General features: G+C 56.2%; 5 protein-coding genes across 5 annotated transcripts; 4 read left to right on the top strand and 1 right to left on the bottom strand.

Moving 5' to 3' along the window:
* Nucleotides 1–139: 139 nt before the first annotated feature.
* On the top strand, nucleotides 140–5,260 carry COL26b_006599 (uncharacterized protein; the record flags this gene model as incomplete). Its single annotated transcript, XM_053179414.1, has 2 exons — nucleotides 140–4,231; nucleotides 4,283–5,260. The coding sequence occupies 2 exons, from the start codon at nucleotides 140–142 to the stop codon at nucleotides 5,258–5,260; spliced, it is 5,070 nt and encodes a 1,689-aa protein (XP_053036692.1).
* Nucleotides 5,261–6,529: 1,269 nt separating this feature from the next.
* COL26b_006598 (uncharacterized protein) lies at nucleotides 6,530–8,476 on the top strand (the record flags this gene model as incomplete). The annotated part of the gene is made up of 4 exons (XM_053179413.1): nucleotides 6,530–7,028; nucleotides 7,086–7,199; nucleotides 7,260–7,524; nucleotides 7,585–8,476. The coding sequence occupies 4 exons, from the start codon at nucleotides 6,530–6,532 to the stop codon at nucleotides 8,474–8,476; spliced, it is 1,770 nt and encodes a 589-aa protein (XP_053036691.1).
* Nucleotides 8,477–8,718: 242 nt separating this feature from the next.
* Nucleotides 8,719–9,368, bottom strand: COL26b_006597 (uncharacterized protein; the record flags this gene model as incomplete). Its single annotated transcript, XM_053179412.1, has 2 exons — nucleotides 8,719–9,243; nucleotides 9,309–9,368. 2 exons carry the CDS (start codon nucleotides 9,366–9,368, stop codon nucleotides 8,719–8,721), a joined length of 585 nt encoding a protein of 194 aa, XP_053036690.1.
* Nucleotides 9,369–12,312: 2,944 nt separating this feature from the next.
* COL26b_006596 (uncharacterized protein) lies at nucleotides 12,313–14,343 on the top strand (the record flags this gene model as incomplete). Its single annotated transcript, XM_053179411.1, has 1 exon — nucleotides 12,313–14,343. One exon carries the CDS (start codon nucleotides 12,313–12,315, stop codon nucleotides 14,341–14,343), a length of 2,031 nt encoding a protein of 676 aa, XP_053036689.1.
* A 6,945-nt stretch (nucleotides 14,344–21,288) lies between these two features.
* HHP1 (casein kinase I) lies at nucleotides 21,289–22,555 on the top strand (the record flags this gene model as incomplete). Its single annotated transcript, XM_053179410.1, has 4 exons — nucleotides 21,289–21,300; nucleotides 21,453–22,014; nucleotides 22,074–22,487; nucleotides 22,539–22,555. The coding sequence occupies 4 exons, from the start codon at nucleotides 21,289–21,291 to the stop codon at nucleotides 22,553–22,555; spliced, it is 1,005 nt and encodes a 334-aa protein (XP_053036688.1).
* Between the last annotated feature and the right edge of the window lie 2,028 nt (nucleotides 22,556–24,583).

Raw genomic sequence — 24,583 nt, 5'->3', positions numbered from 1 at the left:
GTCACTCGCTCGAGCTTGCTTCGATCAGATGCAACGAACCCTCCCCGACACGCCGCTTCCGTCGACACAGTAGCCTGCGGCAGAGGCTGACTCCACGAACAATTTCTCGACATCGTTGCCATCCCCGCTCGCGATCGCCATGTCATTTCGCGACGGCCAGCGTCGGTATGGCCATGTGCCCCCGGTGCAGTACCCCACCGCCGACCAGTCGCAAGATCAGTCTTACCTCGGCCGACGCCCGAGTTTCAACAACGGGGACGACGCCGCCATGTCTGACCAGAACCGAGCGCAGCCTCCCCAGGGCCACCAGCATACATCTTCGAGGGGCGAGGACGAATTATTCTTGACCAGTCCGACTGGATCGAGCCACTCTGGAGGTCGTCACAGCTACGGCTCGACAAACAATGCCCTGTCCGGCTACCAACATCAGTACCAAGCCTCGTCGCCTCCCACATCGTCTCACTCGACATACAACCCCCAGGCCTTTGCGCGAACGCCGTCGACGGCCTCAGCGACAACGAGCCTGCCATACCTCCCCCATCCGTCGCACCGATTCCAGTCTGCCACCTCGCCGACTTCATACACTCCTCCCGCCGCTTCCAGCTACACGCCGCCTGCTTACAACCCGGCCGCCTACGCGGGCACCTCTTCGGCACCCCAGCGGCAGCCGACATATTCTGGATACAACAACTACAGCCAGAGCTACGGCTCCCCGACCAACTCACAGCCCTCTTCCGGTTTTCAGTCGCCTCCCGCTTCATACAACTCCACTTTTCAGTCGATGCAGGCCTCCGGAGCTTCGCAAGCCCCGGCTTACGAGCAGTCATACTCGCAGTCTTACGGCGACAATTACGGTGCGTACGGGACAAATGGTACTGGCTCAACATATGCGGTATCAGACACCTCGTCGGCCCCCTATCCGATGCAGTCACAGATGCCTGTCGGGCCAAATTACTCTGCCGATCCTACCTCCTTCTACAACAGGTCCACACGGTCCGACTCGGCAGCCTCCCCGATTTCCTCGCCGCAGATTCCGCAACACTCTCCTGGTCTGCAACGACATCCCACCAACGCCCCTCTTCCCAGTCGGCCGATGGAGGAGCCGACCTGGGACCCGAGCGCCGCAACCCCCACCGACGAGGACCAAGCCCAGCTGCAGGCCAACATTATGCAAGACATTGAGGCGGAACTGGGCGGACGACACCGACCCATACCTGTCAACGGTCAATTCTCCGACGACGAACTCTCAGGCTTACGACGCTACAACTCAGACCTCGCATCGATGAATCCATCCGCTCCGAACAGAAGCAACCCTACCCTCACGGTCGATTACGATGAAGACGATGATGATCCAGAGGGAACCGCGGGGTTGCTGGCCATGCAACAGGCCGACTTGGAAGACCGGCGGTTCAGCAACATGGCAGCGATTTATGATGCCGCCCCCGCGGCTTTGACTCAGTTCCAACCTACCCCCGAGGAGCAGAGCGACAGTACGGATCTTGGCGGCATGGACCTCGGTGCACTTTCGGGTGGTTATGCTGGAAACTTGGCGTACGGCGACGAAATGGGATCACCGCCCCGAGATGGATCAAGGCCGCTGCCCAACCCGAACGACTACTCCCAAGCTCCCGCTTTCAGACAGGCCGAAGTCGACTATGGCGGCACTGGCGGTCTGCAAGCTCCAACTACTCACCGTCTAAGCTTCGACGAGGGCGATGAACGGGTATCACTCAACTCCAAGCAGAGCGGTAGCGAGTCTCCGTACAAGGAGGACTACCCTGACATTTTTTACCATCCCGGACTTACGAACAGGCCACTTCCAGCGCTGCCGCCAGGCCCGGGTAGCGATACAAGCTCTTTACTATCCGTACAGCAAACCACTCGCAGCTACCATTCCCATTCGCTCAGCACCGATTCCCGCACGCTCTATCACGACGGCTCCGATTACTACCAACAGAGCACGACAACAGTCAACTCTCTACAATCACCATTCCCTGAGCGGTCTATTTCCCTGTCAAGCCACAGCCATACCCCTCAGGTGCAGGCGCCGACCCGATCACGAACTGACGCGGCTGAAGAGCGGAGGAAGATGGCCAGACACCAAATGCAGCAGCAGCAGCTTGCCGCACAGCAAGGACTACCTTACGATGCCTACTCAGATACCGGAACACCTTCTTCGATGGCATATGATATGATCACATTACCAAGCGGCCGAAAGAGGAAATTTGTTCCGTCCAAGTTGACATCGGGCGACATCAAGAGGTGTACAGAACCGTGGGCCCTGAGCGGAATCGCAAACTGGATCCGGGAAATGGCCGACGGCGAACCGGACTTGAAGCAAAAGTCGGTCGAGGAAGCGTTGTTGAAGCTCTTCACAGCGAAGGTTCCTACGATTAACGTGGCTGATGCTGAGCTTCTGAGCACGCTCGTCTCCCAGCTGATGCTGGACGCCGGTGTCTTAGTTCCGGAAGAAGAGTGGGTCAAGTTTGGAACCGGGCAGATTTCCGGAGTCTTGCCCCAGTTGACGGGCACCGGCTGCTACGCGTCCAAGCTGCACGACGATGAATCTCAAAGCGGCCGGTGCTATTCGTACCACTGCATGAGGACATTGAAAAAAGCCAATTTGGACGAGGTGCTGCTCGAAGAGGTCAAGGCTATTGACTGGAACGTCCATTATAAGGTTCAGGAAGCGGACATGGCAGAGAAGCCGAAGAAGGAAGTTGAACGCCAACACGTTCTTCACGAAATCGTCAACAGCGAGGAATTGTTCGTCAACCAGCTCGAGGTCCTTCGCGTCCTCTACAGGGACCACCTACGCAACAGTCAACCGCCCATCATTCCCCCCAACAAGATTGATAAGTTCCTTCAAGTTGTGTTCGGTAAGGCGGATGCTGTCCAAATCGTCAACAAGGATAATCTCCTTGCGCAACTGAAGTACCGACAGCAAGAGCAGGGCCCCTGGATCACAGGCTTTTCGGACCTCTTCCGCGAATGGATCCGAAAGGCTCGCGATGTGTACATTGACTATGCGTCCCAGTTCCCTTATGCCGAGTACATGGTGCGGAAAGAGTCTGATCGTAACCTTCTCTTCCGCAACTTCCTTGATCAAGTACAAAAGCACAAGCGCTCTGAGCGTCTGGGCTGGCAGCATTTCCTCAAGACCCCGATCACTCGTCTGCAAAGATACTCTTTGCTCCTCGAGACCGTTGAGAAGAAGTCCATTCGCGATGACGAGGAGAAGGCGAATCTCGCAAGGGCAATCGCAGAAATCCGCAACGTTACCATGGAGTGTGACACCAAGGTCGCGGAGATGCAGAAGAAGGTCGAGATGATGGAACTCAATTCCATGCTCGTCCTGAGACCCGGCTTTCATTCAGTCCTCAACCTTGACCATCTGGGCAGAGAGCTTATTAAGCAAGGCGATTTGCAAAGAATGGGCTCCAAGGGTGTCAGATGGGTCGACACGCACGCGCTGCTGTTTGACCATTACTTCATCCTTGCCAAGGTAGTCAGCCCCAAGGACGGCAGGGGTGAGAAGAAGTACGATGTGTCAAAGGAACCAATTCCAATGCCCCTGCTGTTCCTGGATACGATGAACGACGATCCGATCTCCAAGCAAAAAGGCATCACAGCCCCCCTGGCCCGGACCGGAGTTGGTGCAGGAGGATCAGATCCCAGGCTCAACAAGATCACGTCTAACGGCACTGAGCGCCCGGGCCTGGAGCATGTTGCTACGAGCTCATCAATAGGTTCGACCTCTACCGCAAGACTCACGCCATCCTTGTCTACCGACCCCGAAGGCAAAATCCTCTACCCCTTCAAGATCAAGCATCTCGGTCACGAGACCTACACTCTCTATGCTACATCGTCACAAGCCCGAGCGGAATGGGTTGAGAAGATCATCGAGGCAAAGACGCGCCATGCTAAGGCGCTATTCTCGCAGAACGCTGAGCCCTTCCGCCTTCGAGTGCTTGCCGACAGCGCCTTCGTATATGATGCGGCGTCTGCTGTTGGAAGGCAACCAGGCGTTCCGATCCGGGGTACCCCGCTCGATCGCGCTGTCCGTGAGATTGAGGAGGTCTACGGACCTGGCAGGGGGCCTGCTCCGGTTTGTCGAGCGCAGGTCAACTGTGCTTGTGGTTTCAACGCATTTGGCAAGTCCATCATTGCCATCGGAACAGACTACGGCGTGTACATCTCTGACGCGACAAATCCCCGCGGATGGATGAGGGTAAGTGAAGCTTGTCGCAATTCTTGAGATATCGATGCTAACGATAAATAGAGCGTACAAACTTCAAGGGTCACACAAATAGCAGTGCTTGAGGAGTTTTCGGTTTGCCTCATCATTGCAGACCGATCCCTGATTGCGTATCCGCTGGATGTGATTGCGCCAGTATCAAACTTCCCTGCTCCCGCTCACGACAACCCTAGGCGTGCCCCTCAGAGGCTAGCCAAGGACGTGGCATTCTTCGCCACGGCTCGCATGAAGGAGCGTATGCTCGTCTTCTTCAAGCGAAGAGAGGGTATGCACAACACCTTCAAGGTGCTTGAGCCGGTATTTCAGAAAGCCTCAGAGAAGAGATCGCGGCTGTTTGGTGGGCACAGAGGCATCAAGGGCAGTACCGACTCGTTCCGCGACTACGACGAGTTCTATTTGCCGACAGAGTGCTACTCTCTAAACCTCTTCCAAAGCTACATCGCGGTGTCTACTGCGAAGGGCTTCGAGCTGCTCACTCTTGACAAGAAACAGACGATGTCGATCCCCGACCTTAAGCAACCAGCAATTGCCAACATCGCCAGCAGAATTAGAGACCAAAGGCCACTCGGCATGTTCAAGCTGAATGACCAGGAATTCCTGTTGGCGTATGAGGACTGCGCGGTCTACGTTGACAAGCACGGCGATGTGAGCCGCACTCTCATCATGGAGTACTCGGGCAAGCAGAAGAAGGCTACGAGTGCGACAATGTACGGACAGTACCTGCTCCTCTTCAACGGAGATTATGTGGAGGTGCGCAACGCCGAGAACGGTCGCCTCAGACAGATCATTGCTGGCCGCGATGTTCGCTGCCTCGACTTCGGTGTTAGAGGCCCGACGGGCGGCAACGCGACAAACAACCAGCAGAACAACTGGCTCGGCGGCCAAACGCCGGCGGGAGAAGACTCCAAGGGAACGGTCAAGATTTCCATGAGCCATCCTGAGCAACATGGCGTGCAGATTGTCTTGGAGATGCTTCTCAACGATGGACATATGGAGAAGTAAGGTCTGACATGGGATGGATGGAAATATTTGGATGGGACGAATAACGAGGAGGAAGGTGAGGGCTCCAGCGGCCCTATGTTCGGGGTTGGATAGATGTTGCCAGGGGCAAAATCCATCTAGAGTCCTCTTGGGCCTAGGGGCCACGTGTTTATTCTGCACGTTTTTACAACTAGCTTTTATTTGGCCCCGCGATACCGGGACGTGAGCATGAGAGCCAATGAAGGATTAGGATGCGCGGACCGCAAGGCGTTTTCGGAGGGCGTGCGGGTGGCTGAGAGAGAGTCAAGAAAGCTTTTCTTGTTTTTATTTTCTTCTTTTTCTTCTTATTTTCTGACGCTTTGGAAAGGAAGGCAGTTAGAAGTTTCTGAGGCCACGGCTGTGGGGAACAGACTTTCTTCGATGTTGTTCTTTGTCTAGAGGGATCTCTCGCGATATAGGGGTGCGAGATCACCTTTGTTTTCCTCGGATGAGAATTATAACGATTCCCACGTCAACTTGATGTCTTTGCGTGTGTCTGTGACCAACCGCCCACAAAGTTTGTGCGCCATTTTTGTTCTTCTTTTCTTCAACCCACCGTGAGAGTTCATGTAAAAGCTTTGGAGGGAAGGTAATAGCACCATTAGAATGGATGTTGGCGCGTCAGCCAACGTCATCGTAAGCACGCAAGATGCACCACAGTAGGCGGGGTTCTGTCAATCAAGAGTATTTCTTACAAATTAGCATCGTATCGCCTACGAGAAATAAGGTACTTTGGTACTGCATAAGCCACGCCAGATCAGTTCCTGCGCTGTAGATGCAAGTTTGCTAGGGAGAACTCGCAAGCGATTCGCGTTGCTGACCCGAGAGTGAGGGGCTATTCGCTACACAAGTGGATTAACCATGTAGTAGCGTGAGTCCAAGGACAGAGGAGACGTTTCTTTCCTCTTCTTGGCCCTTGATTGTGGTCGCTGGGTTGGGTGATTTGTGCGGACATAGGGTGATTTGAATTCGTGGATTTGGATCTTTTGCCAGATGACGCCAAGCTGGGATTGGAAGGTGAGATATGTAAAAATGACCCGAATCTCGACTGGGGTAAGTCGCACGCATTGCGAATGGTTGACTCATTTCTTATTACGAGAAGTGAAGCTCTGCAACTGTTTCAAGCATGTTCTTTCATCCTTGATCGAGGAGTATATTAAGTACTCCTCTAGTCTCGTCGTTGCAGAAACCGATTCAAACTGAGTCAACGACGAAAACACACAAGAACAATTATTTAGTCTAACAGTCATCATGCGCCTGCTGCTCCTCCCCTCAGCCCTCATCCCCCTCGCAGCCGCAGCATCCTACACCTGCCCGCCCCTCGGCCCCGTCCTGCCCGCCGCACGCAACCCGTCCGCCCACCCGGCCGTCCAACGCGCCCTCGCGACCTTCCGCACCTCTCTTGAGGAGGAGACGGCGGAGTTCGCAACCTCGGCCGTGTCGATCGGCGTCAAGTCCGCCCTCGAGGACGAGCCCCTGCTCGACATCCACCACACCCCGCCGCGCCGCGATGCCCGCGGCGCGCAGGCTGTGGATAAGGACACCGTCTACCGGCTCGCGAGCGTTAGTAAGGTATTCACGGTGCTGGCGGCGCTGCAGAGGGATGATGTGGTAAGGTGGGATGACCCGGTTACGAAGTTCCTCCCGGCGTTGAAGGGGGCGGCGGGGGGGATGGATGGGTTGGAGGTCGAGTGGGATGAGGTTACGGTCGAGGCTGTTGCGGTGCATGTTTCTGGGATCGGGGCTGACAGTGAGTGGTGGTTACGTCCTGGGGGTCGGAGAGGGAAAGTTTGCTGACCGGGTGCAGTGATGATGGATCGGGGACAGTATGAGGGCGACTGGGAGGCTCTTGGCCTGCCTCCGCTGGAGAAGAAGCCGGAATGCGGTGGGTTTATTGGACAGCGGCCTTGTGCTATGGAGGGTGAGTTGTTGGATCTCAAGTCTTGCCGGTAGGAGGCACGAGACGCTCATCATACTACAGACTTTATCGAGGTGTTTAAGAACCGCCGGCCGCCAGTCTACCCAGCCTACCAAACGCCCGTCTACTCCAACACTGGCATAGCCATCGTCGGGCTCGTCGTGGAGGCGGCCACCGGGAAGCCCTTCGACAAGGTCCTCCAGGAACTCATCCTCGACCCCGCGGGCATGCCCTCCACGACGTACCCCCATCCCCCCGAGGACTTGTCGACATTGTTCATCCCCGAAAACAACACCATCTGGGACTGGGATCTGGGAGTCTTTGCCCCGTAAGTGTTGCCCAACGCCGGTCTACATGAAGTATCATCGTTAGGCTGACAGAGAAACAGGGCCGGGGGGATGTACTCTACAATCCGCGACATGCTCCGCTTCGGCGACGCCATCCTCCGCCACCGCCTGCTGTCCCCGGCCAAGACGCGCCGCTGGCTCAAGCCGTCGACCTTCACCTCCTCGCCGAGCGAGTTCGTCGGCAAGCCGTGGGAGGGCCTCTTCTCGGCCAACCTGACGGGCGGGCGGCCCGTCGAGGTGTACGCCAAGAGCGGCGACATCTTCGACTACCACGCCGGCCTCGCGCTGCTGCCCGAGTACGGCCTGACCGTCTCCGTGCTCGCGGCCGGGCCCGAAATCTCGGCGGTCGCGCCCGCGTATTACAAGTGGAAGCTGTGGGCGCTGCTGCCGGGGCTCGTGCGCGCGCTGGACGAGGCCGCGCGGGAGGAGGCGGCAGCGCGCGTGGCGGGCCGGTTTGAGGACGCGGGGACCGGGTCGGCGGTGACGCTGCGGGTTGACGGCGGGTGGGGGGTGCGCGTGGAGGACTGGGTTGTGAGGGGGTTCGAGGTTGTGCCGAACTTGGGGCGGTACAGCCACACGGGGCTGAACAAGACGGGGATGGAGCCGAACCCGAACGTGACGGCGAGGGCGTATCCCACGGGGCTGAGGTCTGGGGATGAGAAGAGGGAGGCGTGGAGGGCTGTGTTTGACTATTTCACGCCGGAGCAGCGGGAGGCGATTGACAGGGAGGCGTTCTATGCCAACGCGTCTTGCCTCAGCTGGGGCACTGTCGACCGGATCACGTACGGGTACAAGGCGCTTGACCATTTCGAGTTTGTGTACGGGGATGATGGGAGGGTTGAGACGGTTGTGCCTGTGGCTTTTGGGGTGGAGTTGAAGAGGGTTGAGGGGGAGGGGGGCCAGGCTGACTGGGGTCGATCGGACGAGCTGTAGATGTTGACTATTGTCGATCGATCGGATTTTAAGAAGTTTGGATATAGTAGCTAGCCTTGATTTAACTTTTGGGCGAAGCATCGGCTGTTAGCCAAATCTTGCTTTGCGGACATCGGTGTCAATAAGAGTGCCCGAAATCGAGTGGGATGAAATCAATCACATAACCCAAGTGAGCACTTCAGCTGTGAATCTTGCATACAAATTATAACAGTCTTTCGTAACTTCTTCCACATTGCTATTCTTTAAGCGTCTTCAATCGTAAATCTCAAGTTCAGGTGAGCCTGGTCCGGTTTCAGAGTCGAGTTCCCGGTCAAGTCTAAGCTTGCGTATGACGCCCATATTACCACTTCCTTAATGTTCTTCATGCCCAGTTCTTCTTTGTGCTGGATGAGCATCCAGGCCGTAGAGACCCCATGAACACCCCCAAGAATTGCAAAGCCCTCCTCAGTGTCCATTGAAAACGTGATGCGTTCGTTCCAGGTAGGGATCTTCGGGTGCCCTCCTCTACGTAAAGCTTCCACGACAATCTGGAAAGTCTCATCGTTAAGAACGTGTGATCGGAAGACGACCTTTAGACCCTTAATGTCAGCACCCTTAGCTGAACAGCCGTCCTTCCACTGAAAGTAGGCAATGTCGGACACGGTATCCAAGTCTGGAACGTCTCCACGCCCTATCTCCTTTTTAGCCCAAGAAGGACTGAAGTTTGAATCGAAAATGAACGCGCCATCCTCTGGGTTGACAACATTTGAATACTTCCCAAGTGTCGGCTACGAGATACAGCATATGTTAGTGTACATGGTCAATAATCTAGACTCTTGTGGTTGAGCCTTACCTGTCCCAACTGACCGTTCGCTAGCTTGAACGGGCGATCGTGAAGAACGTGCCAAATCATATTTAGCGTTGGATCGACAGGATAATTTGGGTCTTTGAATGCCTCGTCGAGGGCGTCCTTGAACGCAGGCCGGTGACTGCTCATCATGTACGGGTAGGGATTGGGGGTGGGCGACCATCCCCACCTAATCATCTCATTCGAGTTTTGGAATGGGCTGGCAACTGTGACACCGCCATTGAATTCTTGTGCTTGATTAGGACTCAGTGGGAGGAGTTCCTTTAGGTACTGGCCCTTTTGAACACGGCCTTCGTAGGTATCTGAAAACGATGGAAACGGTTGCTTCACTCGTTTGGCGAGATCGTGCCGGGAAGAGAGCGCATTTCTAGTCGCTGGAGTGAGGACTGCCCCAAAAGCTGGTGCAAAACGAATTAATGATAGATACAAGAACAACAGCCGTAGCGTCCCCGACCTAAAAGAGCGAATTGTGGGAGACATTGCTGCAAAGTAAGGACTGACAAGTAGTTGGAAGACGTGGCTGCGGCACGCAGAGCAAGTGGATGCCTTCACATCATGCGCGGCACTGTATCCTTTAATAGGCAGCTTCAGTCAACAACGATCAGCTTCAAACGTTCCTGTTGCTAGATGATATCAATTGATTCCCAGACAATACAACGTGCAAAGGGGTCCGGTGGCGCCGGGTCGGAGTGGCCCGCGCCGGAGTGACCCGCCCCCGGAGCGGAGTGGCCGTTCCTTAATGAGATGCGGCAGAGTTCCTATCTTGGCACTTGATTCTGCCTATCTATGTGCAGCGTACTGTCAAAGGACCCTCAGCACTCTTTGTATGCTCCCGGAACCCTGGCGAAGTAACACGGCGGGAAAGCAATTCCGAGGCTCTGGCAGAGCCCGAGAAGGGGCTTTGGCCCGTAACAGGGTAAAATCAGGGACGTCACTCCCGAGCTCAATGCGCGCAGTTGATTAACGCAGTGGTGTCTGAAGGAGAGTTTGATTTACTCCAGAATGATTCGCTACCGAGGCGGGTAGTAGGCATAGACGAAAATAGGGACGACAACGACGACGACGAGAGACGACGACAGGGATAGGAAGACGGATAGGGACAGAGACGACAGGGACGACAGGGACGATAGGGATGAAAGAATTGGTAGATGAAATAGGTTGTTGGACCCATTATAGGTAATTATCTATTCGGCTCGCAAGACTCTATTCCAATGATGTAGGAGGTAAGTACTCTGAGAGACTCCCGCTGAATTAGGCACATACAATCAGAGCGCTGCGGCTAAGCCAGGTAGACATGATTCTCATGCCGCCGACATCGTTAGATGTGCGTGAAGGTTGGGAGTCGAAAAGATCGAAAGAACGTCTACTCTAGTAGCAATCTACCCAAGTCAAAGCCGTGAAGCAGTCGTTGAAGTAACCTTGAAAGAGATGAGGTTGTCGACGATGTTATACGCAAGGGGGTCACGTGATCAGTGGCCGTCAGTTGGGAAGCAAGTTGGAGATTGTTGCATTTGTCTACAAGTTCTAGGTAAAAAGTCACAGTAAACATACCTGTTGCCCGGAGTTTACGGAGTCAGCCGGCAAAGCGGGCGGACGGCTCCGAGTCCGCGGACAATAAGCGGATGGGGGGCCGATGCAATCGGCCAGGAAGTAAGGGATGGAGGAAATAGCACCAACCTTGTTGATGCCGGTCTGCCGTGCCGTACCCGTTTCTAACGTGGGAACCCCAGCAAACAACTTCGCAACTAACTACAGCAAACCAAGGGCTGGCTCTGTGTAAAGTACTAAATCTTCAAGTGATTCGCCAAAGGAAGGAGCACAAATCCAAGACCAACGTGATCACGATCTGTTGTCAAAGACATCCAATCATCGTCACCTAGGCACACTCACCGTCACGTCACACAGAGACACCGTCAGCATGGTCTTTTCAGCTCGGGCAGCCATCCCCGCCTCAAGCTGCGCCGCTAAACACGCTCTCTCTCTCTCTCTCTCTCAGCCCTAGCACCAAACGAACCCGTTCATCCCCCCAATCACACAGCTCCCCCGTGACGGCATGCGCTGATGATCATCTCCCTGCCGGGGGCGGTTCCAAGTTCCTCTCCCGTTCGCTTTCTCTTGCGCTTTCCTGCTTTCCCACCGCCAATCTCGCGTTTGGCAAGAAAAAACCAAAAAAACCAGGGCACAGCAGGCCGCAGCAACAAAATTGGATTTGCAACACGCGGACAGGCAGCAAGATTGCAGTGCAGGCTCAGCACACCGACGTGTCCTACGTAGGAGGCAAAAAGAAGGCTGAGCTCAGACATGGGTTCTCGGGGTTCAAGGTCACTCACTCAACTCAGTAAGCTTTACCCACCTCCCGTGCTTTCCCAAGCCAACACAAAACCAATAATTGAATTCAGACAGCCCAGGACCCTTGGGGAAAAAAAAACGGGAAGCATCAGCCCTCTAAAATTACCCGCTGCCCCATGTTCACAATAATCTCCCCCCCTCAACCCCTGCATCTTCCCGTGTCCGTGGCTTGCTGCGCGCGCTTTGAGAAGGCTTGTCTAGCTGCCTAAACGCTGCGCATAGTGGGTTCAGGTGCACTGGACACTGGGGGAACTGCTGGCCCTCCCCCGGCCGTCCGAGTCCGAAGGAAGCCCAGTTCGTCGGTTCGTCATTTGAAGACCTTCACTTACCCAACTGGGTACCCGAAATCCTTCAGCTGCGCTAGGCCAAGAGAAGGCGGCGGCGGCGGCGGCGCTGCGGCTGGGCTGGGAAGCTAAAATAATTTGGCTTTATCCCGCGCGAAAAAAGCCAAGCTTTCTTCTCTCCTTTACTCTTACTTTCTTCATCTTCTACAACTCAAATCCAACCAGGGAAGCTGCGCGCCAAAGGACTTTCAGATACCCACGCCAGCAACGCATTGAAGGAGGACCAAGAGAAGGAACCCGGGAGAGTGTGTGTGTGTGTGCGTGAGAGAGATACACGGATGAGAAGAGAGGCAAAGATGGGCACCGGCCAAGGACCCCCGAAGCAACAACAGCACAGCTATGCGCCTTACTCACCACCACCACAACCTCAATACTACGTCCAACCACCACCACCACAAAAGTCGCAATCGCCGTCACAGCAGCAGCAGTATCAACAACCACAATACGCAGCATACTCACCACCGCAGCAAACGCAGTACTTCTTCCCGCCGCAGCAACCGCAATATGCCGCCCCGAAACCGACGTCCCCAGCGCCCCAGCAGCAGTTCCTCGCCGAGTTAGAGGCCCCGCAAGCACCGAAACCGAGACCGACGTCATCGTCATCCGCCACCCACAATGGAGGAGCAGCAGCAGCGCTCCCTGTATTCGAAATGTCCGCTGAGGCCGCTGCCCCTGCGAGGCCCCAGTCTGCGAGGCCATCGTCGCCCGCTGCCGGGCTTGCGAGTACGTCGCCGAGCGTGAGCGTGAGCGACGCGCAGCAGAAGCCGCTTCCGCAGGCGAATCCGTGGGGCTTTTTCCTAGAAGACGACCCCCTTCCCCCTACCGCCTCGACACCACCACCGCCAGGTCCCGGCAAAGAAGGACACGAGGACGAAATGCTCTCCGTGAAGCCGTTGAGAATCGTCAAGACTGGGCCCGGCTCAGCTCAGCCCTCGCCGGAGCAGAAAGCGACAGGGGGCTCGCCAGGGGGCACACCGCCGGCCGGCACCGTGCTCTCGGAGCCGCCCCCACCACCCCTGAACCAACAGGGTGGTGCGCACGAAGGCGACGACGACTCGGACCAGCTGGCCCCGGCGCCGTTGAACATCTCCCGGCCCCAGCCGCCAACCGGGCCACCGCCCCCGGTCCCCACTGCAACCTCCCCCGTGCTGATACCGCCGGCCGGCACATACCCAATCCCACCGGCCGGGACGTATCCGCCGCATAGCCCGGTCAGCCCAGGCCGGCACCCGTCCCCAGGCGCTGCTGCTCAGACGACGCTGCCGCTCCACCCCCGCCCACCGAGCACCTCTCCTCCCAGGCCGCTCTCAGCGACGACGCCCTCGACTGCGGTCGTCACGCCCCTTTCCCCCATCCACACGGGAGCCACCACCGCCCCGTCGCCACAGCAAACCCCATACGCCGCCGTCATCTCACCACCCACAGGATACTCACAGGCTCCTCCGCAGCAAGCCTACACCTCCGCCGCGCCCGTGAGCCCCGTCCTAGTCCAGGCCGCGCTGCCGCCCACACTCCCCTTGGGCTCCTACTTCCCCCAGCAGCCGTCCTACGCCCGCCCAAGCACCGCTTCGTCCGCAACACACAGCCCGGCAGCGTCCACAGCCCAAGAACCCCAGCAATCCGCCTACGCCTCGCCGCCCCCCTCCTACGACCAGGCAATCTCCTCCCTCCCGCGCCCGACAAACGCCTCCTCCTCCCCGGCCTCGTCCCACGCAACATCAATGGGCCCCCTCTCCCCGAACCCAACAGGCTCCTCTTCCTCATCGTACCCCTATTCTCCCGCAGACATCGGCGTCCAAAACCAAAACCAAAACCACCCGCCGCCGCAACAATACCCCTACAGTCCGCAACCTCCCGTCCCGCAGCCGTCCTACGTCAACGGGCATCAAAGCTACACCACCCCGCCTCCCCTCCCGCCGCGGACATCCACCCCGACACAGCAGGGCTTCACCAACAACACGCCGCAGAATCCATACGGCCCGCCCCCGCCGCGGCCCGCCAACTACCACCCCGCGCCGCCCGCCAAGCCCCCGTCGGGCAACATCTTCAGCAGCACCACCGTCCGCAACCTGCTCAACAAGACAACCGACTTCGTCGACCAGACCATTGCGCCGTACCTGCAGGAGCACCGCTACCGCCCGCCCTACTTCACCCAGTACCCGCCGCAAGGCTACCACCCGCACCAGCAGCAGGGGTACCAGTACGGCAACGGCTACGGCTTCGGCCGCGGCTGTCCGTCCGGCAGGCCGCTGCAGCCGGGGCAGTACGGCTACTCCCAGGCGCAGTCGCCGCCGCAGGGCTACACGCCCCCTTCACAACGTACGTGAGCAACACCGTCAAAGTTTCCTTGGGGAGCTGGAGTCAAGTGATTAACATGGGTGACGGTTGTAGCAACGTACGCGACGACGCCTCAGGCCGCTCGTGAGAATCCTGACGTGCCTTCTCGTCCTACTTGAGGAAGGAAGGCGAGGACGCCTTGAACAACACACGAGACGAACACTCGGGACGCAAATGGGCAGAATCTCCCATGGCCTTATGGACTGATACGCACCCGACGCTACAGATATATTGCCGGAAGCACTGGACGGGTCACGATATATGGGACGAGGCGCCGACCCCGAAAGGCGGCAAGTCTCAAGGAAAGCGAGGATTGCCCCGGCATTTGAGTCAGACGATGGTCAGATCGACGCGCGCGCCTCAGGGATATTGTCGAGGCGGCTGCTGTGGCATCTAAGTCCCCAAGAGACACACTTACACGCACCAGGTTAAAGGCTATTGAGGATTCATCAGGGTGCCAGCCTACAATTTACTTGAATTGGTGACGCAATTGTCGCGTCGAGTTGCTCCAAGTAGCCACCAGCATTTACTCACAAAATAATGTATCAAATCTTATCCAGCAAATGCCAAGAAAAGAAACCGCTCAGCCTAGTGATGCCCGTCATTCGCACGCAACGAATCATGATCCAAGGTGTTGCAACAGCTTTTGAAGACTATGTGTCCCTACCTCATTTCAAGATCTAGCGGCATCGCCGGCAGGGGATCTTGGCACCCTACTCGTGCAGAACCACGTGGTGGCGGCGCGCGGGACGGGAGCAGGGTCAAGCCCATGCCGAACCGGACCAAGCATGTAGTACCGAGGAGTCGGGATCGAGAGCGATTGACGTTGGGATCGATGTGGAGTTAGGCTCCATGCCGCTGCGTGCAGACGGGTAATCGAGAGGGAAGACGCACTGGGGCGGGAAGAAGGGAAAGAAACCTTTGGATTCGTGTGTCGTGTGTCGTAAGGTTCATCTCAAGTTTCGGCCTGCGCGGGCGAAGACCGAGACAGAGACAAGACTCGAGTCAGGGGATTTGCCATTGATGGACGGTAGATGGAGCCTTATGACGAAACTTCGCCTCTTGCGCTTCCACTTGTACTGCTGGGTGCAACTGTGTGCAGTTGCTTGCTGTTGAAGATTTTTTTTTTTTTGGATGATCAGAGTCCGTCTTTGGTCAGCAAGTTATTGACAGTGCAGGTAAATGCGGCGGCAGCCTGCGATGTCAAATACAGATGTGGTTGTCGTAAACTCGGCCAGGACCCCCGGCCGGTCTTCCCTTAGCTCCATTTTACCGAGGATCCGGAGGGTGGTAAGGGTGGTGAAAGAGTTCATGGCTTTGCAGTGCGGCCCGGAGCATAATGTGGGATGGTCCGACGGCGTTTCAAGGCCTCGGGACCGGACATGGGGTGCGGGTTGGCCTCCCCCCAAAGCCACATACCAGAGAAGGGCTTGGGTAATTGAAGGGGCAGGAGAAGGAAAAGCGCATGGCGGTCAGGGCCGTTTCGGCGGCTATCGTGTGTCAGCGTCCGGATGCACGCTTAAACTGGCCCCCTCGACTCATTTGCGCGGTCGCGGCGCGAGCGCGTCAACCGCGAGCTTGCGTCTGTGACGAGTGAGTGACCGTACGTTCAGTCAGGCTATTATGATGGCCGATCTTGCGAGTGAAACCTGCGCAGCCTGCTGTGCTAGGTCGAACGTGTTTCCCGTCATCCAGCTCAATGGCATGCAGCCGACATCTTGTGACTTGGGCATTCTGGAGCGGACGCCTGGAAATAGGCAAAATCAGGCAACTCGCAGACTCGGTGAGCACGGCGCCAAGCAGCCCTCGGAGCCAAAGGCGAACCAGGGCAAGCGGATCGGTGTTGCTGATGTGGTGGAGTGCCCCCTCCGTGAAGTTGACGCCGCCGGTGGATTGGCCGAGGCGGAAAATCCGACAGCGATCGGCGTTGGCTAGAAGCACATCGACCTTTGGTTGAACGGTACTCTGACCTCGGAATGGCTTGGCTTTGCGGGGGTCCTGGAACCATCGGCAGCGACTGGCGTATCGTTGCGGTACACCTGTGATCCTGTTGATGCTGCTCGTCCGGACCCTCTGGCTTGTGTGTTTCACGGCAGCAGGAATTCAATGGACGTCAGAGCTGCTGAGCTCCCCGAACAGATTTGATAGATGGAGAGAACCCGTATGCACCAAAGGATTGTGGAGAGACGGTTGTCCCGGCGGCGTTGGCGTTGAGCTTCTGAAGTACCCTAGTAGAAACTCCAATGACAGGCTTCTTCGATTCTGAGCGATGGTCGGCTTTCGGCCGGGTGCGGACTTAGCTTCTGCTAGCCTGGACATGCCCGTCGTCTCAAGTGACGGTAGGACAAAGCTGGGGAGAGCGTTCGTTGGCTTGCCGAGCAGGGCAAGTGACGTTTCTGAACCGACACTATGGAGACGGACTCTCACACCATCTCTCTCTTTGATACGTTCGTTCGGTACCAATGTATCAAGGACCCATAGCGCTGCCAACGGCGGTGAGCTTCCAGAATACCATGACCATCCATCTGCCGCTTCTCGAACCTCTTAATTTAGGACAACGATATGCACTCGAGCTGCAGATTCCAGGGTGGGAAGCGAGCTCACTCAGGAATGATGGCTTGGCGCACGAGAAGCGTATCCGCAGGACGCATTTCTCAGTCTTCTGGAGGCCGCCTCATTACCTCGTTTATGCCGATTGCCGAGTTTAGACGAGTGCGCTGAGATAATTGCAACAGCACCTTTGCCTCTGCGAGGATGCATACCTCAAACCGACAATCGGAATCTGGCCGAATGGGTAGAAGAAAAATATCTTGTTCAAGCGACCTGTTCAAGCGATCTTCGAGTTTCGAGCGACATGTATTGGCGAGGCTATACTGTAGCGGACGCATCGTGCGTTATTTTGGAATTCATGCTCGAACTCGCAATTGGAAATACATTTATCTCGGTGTCAGCCGGGCCGCAAGACAGGGCGTACCGGGAGCGAGCGCTTCCATTAATTACCCAATATGCACGGAATACGATTTCAGTTGCGCAAGAGGCTAGGGATCGCAGTCCAGGATTGCTGCCCGACCGCGAGACACCTGACAGGGGTCGACCGTTCGGACGTCTGAGTCGTGGTTGCCGGTCATCAGTGGGCAAAAAGCTGGATTTTGAAGGAACCAAATCATGGTTAAGAGAGCGCCGAGCTTGCGAGCTGTTGGCTTTCTTTGCTCAGACTGTGAGGCACAGAGACCAGCTCCAGCATGTCTCTCCTGCCCCTTTGACCGGCGGTCAAAGCCATTGGCGAAGTCTGGGGTGAGAGTGACGTGGGAGCCGTCGAATGGGTTCCCTGCCAATTAGCCAGGAGACGCCACAGCTTGCTGCTCCGACGCCTGACACGTCTAATAATAATGAGCAAAGGCAACGAGTGAGCTACGCAGCTGAGATGCGGTTGGCGATCGGCGGTTGCATCGCAGGCTTCTGTCTGCTTTGTGTATCGCCAGATATGGGGTTGAAGGCCATGGAGAAAATCAATTGTTGCCGCCCCTTGTCGAAGATCCTCTGCTGGTCCAGGAGGAGGGGGAGAAACAGGGGGTTTGGCATTGGGATTTGATATCTCGGACGTCAGCACAGCGAAATCCGAGAGGGTGTCGTTGCATGACGGATGGGGGCGGTACGGTGCTATGCTTGCTTCAGCTCCCCGTACCGTCAATTATGGCACGGTGGTCGGCAGCACCACATCGTTTTGTCTGTTCTCCATGGCTAGGTCGGACGAACGAGGCCTGGGACTCGTTTCTTGGAATTGACAGGTCGATCCAATTGTGTTGCTGGCTTGAGAGACGTTTGAATTGTGGTCTCCTGACCGACTTCTAGATTCACATTTGAGTTTGAGCGTCCTCATTTAGCAGCGCAGAATCGACTAATGGCGGTGAGGCTCTCGCTGGCGGGCGATTAGTGCATCCTACCTTAGCGGGAGCTGCATCACCTGAGGGATTAGCAAGCGGTGGCATCTGCGGCAGGGACGATACGTGAGGGATTGATATTGGTCCTCGAGTAATATGCCGGGCCGTATTGGAAATTGGCATCGTGATGGCTTTGTGCCAGCAGATTGGGAGCATCCAAGATTGTCGTTGGAGATGCGGGTAGGTCGTGCGCAAGGTACTGCTCCGGGGTCAGGTCGATGGTTAGTGACGATTCGCAAGGGCGTATGTATGTTTCGCCCTTGCGGGAGGTCGTGTGAGTCTGCGAGAGGCCTGCGCAGTGGGTGTGGTTCCTGAAGAATTGGTTCGCGCCCTGCATGTACTCAGATACGCGGGCTTAGCTGTCATTGTAGCTGTCGCTGACGCTGCGGGAAAGTATTCGCGGGCACCAAAGTGGAATTTGATGAGCAGGCTGTTGGCTGTTGGCTGCGATGGAGACCTGACGACAACGGGACATGGCCGGTGAACAAGGGCGCGTCTATCGGGGAAAGGGCGCTCCCAGATTGCAGCGCAGCGCGGTTGCGGGCTGGGCCTTTGAGTTGAGGTACGGAAAGGTATGGGTGGGATTCAGGGTCCATCCCGCGGCGGCGCTTTCGCCCCTCTCGCATCATTCCGTGTCATTGATGCGGCCCCGAATGGCGTAGTGTAGGCTCGGAGGGTAAAGTATCTCGGATTTGTTCCCTGAATTCCAGACTGTTGTTCCGCAAACAGTTCAGGGAGACAGGGTTCGTGGATGTTCTTGGGGTGGTCGTTAGGTCGGTTCTCAGGCTTTGGAATTTCCCCCTTTGGCGGGGTGGAACAGTAACGGGGGTGGACGGTGGGCCTTGGGTTCAATGGGTTGCCCAGGGCCCAATGTCTTGTCCAGGTATTCCCCGTCGTCGTCTGGTGGAAATGCGTTCATTGCATTGAATTGCGTGGCCAGTGCGTTGTTGCAATGTCGAGATGGCTCCAGGAGAGGCGAGATAGCATGACGAAGACCTGATGCTTGGCCAGGCCACTTGCAATCCTCTTTCCGCAGAGACAGGATGCCTGACCGGTTCTCGAAGGAAAGGCGGGCTGGTTGGCTGGTTGGCTGGCAGACAGACTGGCAGAGCTGACCTGAGCTGAGCTGGCAAACGTTGGCTTGGCTTGACTAGCATAGCACCTAATTGAAAGGCAGGCAGGCAGGCAGGCACTGATCAGGCCGGGCTGAGGTTTGAGGTGGTCGGTTGGCTGCAGCCAGCGTGGTGTTGATGTTGATGCTGATGTCAGGGCGTGCCCTTGTCGTAAGTTGGCCTGCTTATTCCTCCTGCCTTGCTTCCCTTTGCTCTGCCGTGCCTCAGATGGAATGGCCGACACGGCAACCTGGAACGAGATGGACAGCAACAAGGGAAAGAAGATCAAAGCTGCCCGACACTGATGAAGAAGAGGCTGGCTGAGGTCACAGACCATCAGTCAATCATTGCTGGAGCCCAGCGAGGTGGAATTGGAAGCTAAGATAGCCGGCTAGACAGTGAGGAGCAGAGGTGGACAAGCGAAGGAAGGACCACCTGCCCCCCAGATGCGGTCCTTCCACCAAAAGCCCAGCATTTCCATTTCCGATGGAATCGTGAAGTCAAGGCAAGCACCGCCGGGAAGGTACCTGGCGACCGGCACCGCCTGCCCGGCGCAGATATCGTGATGATCGGAGGAGGAAGGATGAACCAGGCAGGAGAGAGAAGGTATATGCTTTACCCAGCCAAAATGGCGTGCATCGTCACGTACCTATCCCGTCTTTTACGGAGTATTTCCATTCGAAAGGTGATGCCCAAGGGACGGGGACTCGTTCGGTAGCACCATCCTCAGGTAAGAAGGTACCTTTGGTGCTTGGCTCCGGCCTCTTAAGCGACCGGGACAACAATGACGGGACGCTACCGTACCCTGCCTGGGCTGGCCTGACCAAGTACCCGCCCGCCTCAGAGGGAATAAAAAATAAAAAAAGGAAAAAAAGAGCCCAGCCCAGCCCGGACCACCTCACCCACTCCGTGTGTGGTGTCCCTGTCCCGTCCACCTCTCTCACCCATTCAGTGCAGTGCGAGGTTGCTCCTCAGTGGTCCCCCCCCCCCCCCCCGTCCCAGGTCCGCCGCCCGCTGCCCGCCGCCAGCCCTCCTGCCTTTTTTCGCCTCCACTTTGGGCTCCCATCCAGTCCCATTAAGGTACCCTTTTCCCTCCCCTTCTCCCTCTCCTCTCTGAACTCTCTTCCTCCTTCACCCCACGATCTCTTCTCGAGCCCTTGATTGCAAAGGCCGCAAATTACCAACATCTCGACCTGTCCACCCCATTAGGACACGGCTTTCGTTGGAGAGGCTCCTACTCGAACAATCGTCTACCACGAAATCCCTCTCCCGACTCGAGCTTCACCGCCAGTCCGATCCGAACTCCTCGTCTTCTCCGTCTCGACAGCACATACTCCCACCCGTTGGCCTCTTTCGTCACAGGTACCTCCCACCACCGAGCTCTTCCGTCTACATACATATCAAGCCATCACCGCTTCCGAACACCCAAACAATCCCACCAGCAATCAACTGGTAAGCCATTCTCATTCCCATGTTTGCTGCGTCGTTTGCCTCGAACGCATCACCGATAATGAATCCGTTCTCGGACTTGTCTTTCTGGTTGAAGCAGCGGCCACCCTCCGCCTGGCCTGGCCTGCCTGCCTGTTCTAGCCTCGGGTTTACCGCCCGTAGTTGGCGGCGGCTCCGCTTTGCCTTGTTCAACCCTTCTCTGTTCCAGGCCTCCACTCTGCAACTCAACATTCCCTACCTTCTTCTCCATCAGCCTAACGTCACACCTCCAAGAATTTTTATTCTCTCTTCATGCATCAACGCTGACACCTTTACCTCTAGTTCACACAGCTTTGTCGCTGGATACCGATCTCACTAGTCAATCGACACCCAAACCCACCTTTTTAATTGCTTCCTTCCTCTGGAAAGAAGCCTCTATTTCTTATCAGCCAAGATGACCACCATGGTAAGTCGACACTCATCAGGCTGCAGAATCAGAGGTCTCGGGGCATTCTGGCTAGACGTCCTGTCGGGTAGCCCCGTCTTGCGGCGTCTCCTTGAAGAACCCCTACGCACCCTCTGCAATTTTCCCGGGCTTCGTGACTGATTCGTCTTCAGGATCTCCGCGTCGGTAACAAGTACCGTATCGGCCGCAAGATTGGTTCCGGTTCGTTCGGTGACATTTACCTCGGCACCAACATCATCTCCGGAGAGGAGATCGCCATCAAGCTCGAGAGCGTCAAGGCCAAGCACCCCCAGCTCGAGTATGAGGCCAGAGTCTACAAGTCCCTCGCTGGCGGTGTTGGCATCCCCTTCGTCCGCTGGTTCGGTACCGAGTGTGACTACAACGCCATGGTCCTCGACCTCCTTGGCCCCAGTCTGGAGGACCTGTTCAACTTCTGCAACAGAAAGTTCTCTCTCAAGACCGTCCTCTTGCTCGCCGACCAGTTGATTTCTCGAATCGAGTACATCCACGCCAAGTCCTTCATTCACCGTGATATCAAGCCCGACAACTTCCTCATGGGCATTGGCAAGCGTGGAAACCAGGTCAACGTCATCGACTTCGGTCTGGCCAAGAAGTACCGCGACCCCAAGACGCACTTCCACATCCCTTACAGGGAGAACAAGAACCTTACCGGAACCGCCCGTTACGCTTCCATCAACACCCACTTGGGTGTCGGTACGTTTTCACGTCCTGCAAAACCGCAACTTTTTTGACTTTGGCTAACGATGCATCAGAACAATCCCGCCGCGATGACATGGAGTCTTTGGGCTACGTCATGCTGTACTTCTGCCGTGGATCTCTGCCCTGGCAGGGACTGAAGGCTGCCACCAAGAAGCAGAAGTACGATAGAATCATGGAGAAGAAGATGACCACCCCCACCGAGGTCCTCTGCCGTGGCTTCCCCAACGAGTTTGCCATCTACCTCAACTACACCCGCTCCCTCCGATTCGACGACAAGCCCGACTACAGCTACCTCCGCAAGATCTTCCGTGATCTGTTCGTCCGCGAGGGCTTTCAGTACGACTACGTGTTCGACTGGACCGTCTACAAGTACCAGAAGAACGCCCAGGCCATCGCTCAGGCTGCTGGAGCCACCCAGGAGGAGGATGAGAAGGCTCGCGCTTCTCGCACCAACGCCGCTACTGCCGGTAAGTAAATCGTCATTGACCTTGCTTGAACTTATCTGACAATCTGCACAGGCCGTGCCGCGAAGTGATTGAACCAGGGTCTGGCCCTGATGTTAACATTCCGGATACCAAGCGTGCCGTCGGCGGAAGCGACTGGATGTAACGATGTTTTAGTGTGCGTTCGGCCTCGAAAAGCGCACCGTATGGTTTGAAATCTCGCCTGTCGAGATGTACATGGACAACGACAGCTATACACATCGACTCGTCTTCTGGGAGCATGGTTTGACCGGCTTACTGGTTTCATTCCTTCCGTGGCATGGCTGTCAAGCATCACGATTGGTACTGGTTCTGCTCATCACCAGGGTCTGTCAGATGATACGCCTTGCCATGCGATTCGGTCGCACCTCCCGTCTTTTCTTACGCATTCTCAAATTCGTTCTTCGACATGTCTGGGTTGTTTTTCTCTACATGGCTCGGTTCTTCATGACGAGGCAACCGTTTCCGAAACGTCTGGCATTCTGCCGGATCTCGGGGATTGGTGTCTATAGCAGGAAGAACTTGAACGGCACGTCCAGTACCTCGCTTTCTGAGGTGCTGTCGTCGGGTCGTTCCGCGAGACATTCCCACACCACTCTGAGTGCTTCGGTCCTAGATCTTGCACCTGGTCGATGCGTTGGAGTTGCGTTTCACCGGCGGATTTCCTTGGTCAATTTCCTTCTTTTCCTTTTCTTCTCTCTAGTGGTCACGCGCGCTACGACTTGCTTTTTATTCGATGGCTTCGCACATTGTCAATCACGCGTCGAGGCCCGCTTCTGGGGATGTATCAAGGGGAAGGGGACGACATTGCGAAGGGCCGGTGGCTGTGGACGGTGTCGAGACAACACGAACGACGTACGAGTCGCAATCGACATGTCAACAGTGCGACGCGAGAAAACCTAATGGGGAGACTGAAATCGTTTTTCCTTGACTTTCCTTTTGATTTGGTTGGTTGGGGACTCGGCCTTTGACACCTGCTCGCGGGATGTGTGGGAACGATGGCGATGCCGCGTTCTCATGCACAGCAACTATCAAAAGCTCTTGGAGGCAGCTCAGCACAGTCTTCGATGGCTCACTACCTTCAGATGACCGTTCTTTCGCAGGTCATGCAAGGTGTGTGGGCTCCCGTAGACAATGGCGCTGGGACTCTTCATACTGCGCCTCCATCACCTGTAGACCTGAATGGTTTGACAAGCTCATCAGTTGGTGGAGGCGGGGCACGGGTAGTTGTGGCAGGTCAGCAAGATGCGATGGAACCAACCAATACACGGCACGGTAGCTTCTCAATTTACAAATTGTCGCGCGATTTTTGAATATTCCTCTGCTGTGTGATATTGGGGCGGTGTATGCATGTTGAGGTATTAACGGCGGTGATCTCATGCAACTAGGACTTTGCTCTGCAAGGGTAAGCAGGCTCATTCATATAATCAGTGCTCGAGTGTATGAGCCCACGGCATCTAGTTGGCTGCTACCAACTTCGTATTTTCTGCTCGGGGCGAAGTAAAGTAGGACTCGGTCCTTGACCCCGCTCTGGAGAAGACGCTATGTACGGGACGCGGAGAAGATGAAGTCTAGATCTGGCGAGTAGATAGCTTGGTGGACACTAGAGCGGTCAGGTCAGCAAGGAGGCTGTACAGGTCAAGGTCAGGTGCAGCCTCGCTTGACGCCTGTTGCCGCATCTGACTCAACAGAAGCAGGAGAAGTTACGGAAAAAAGACAGTACCTGGCTCATAAGGAGCGCTGAAGTAAGTGTCGACCGAAAACCTTGCATCCGAAGCTAGGACTGTTCAGCAAAACAACAACCCAAGCTTCATCATCGTCACCATTATCGAACCAACATCCAGAAACAGGTTGGGTGCAGTGTGGCTGTACAGAGCATCTCGGGCACTTTTACCTCCACTTAGTGGCAAGCTACGTAGGCGACTTCAGCACCATTCAAGCTTACTCTCCAGCAGCTTCATTGGATAAAAGCCAGCGCGGCCCAGCCAAGGTCCAGGATCTCTGCGCCAACTACAATCCCGCCGACCCGCCAACGACAGACAGCCCAGAGCATTTGGAGAACACCCGTCCCGCCGTCAACC

The sequence above is a fragment of the Colletotrichum chrysophilum genome (assembly GCF_026319265.1).
Source record: "Colletotrichum chrysophilum strain AFK26 chromosome Unknown scaffold_49, whole genome shotgun sequence".
In the NCBI taxonomy this organism is placed as follows: domain Eukaryota; kingdom Fungi; phylum Ascomycota; class Sordariomycetes; order Glomerellales; family Glomerellaceae; genus Colletotrichum; species Colletotrichum chrysophilum.
Note: the sequence above shows the minus strand (reverse complement) of the source record. Positions and strands in the feature narration are given on the sequence as shown.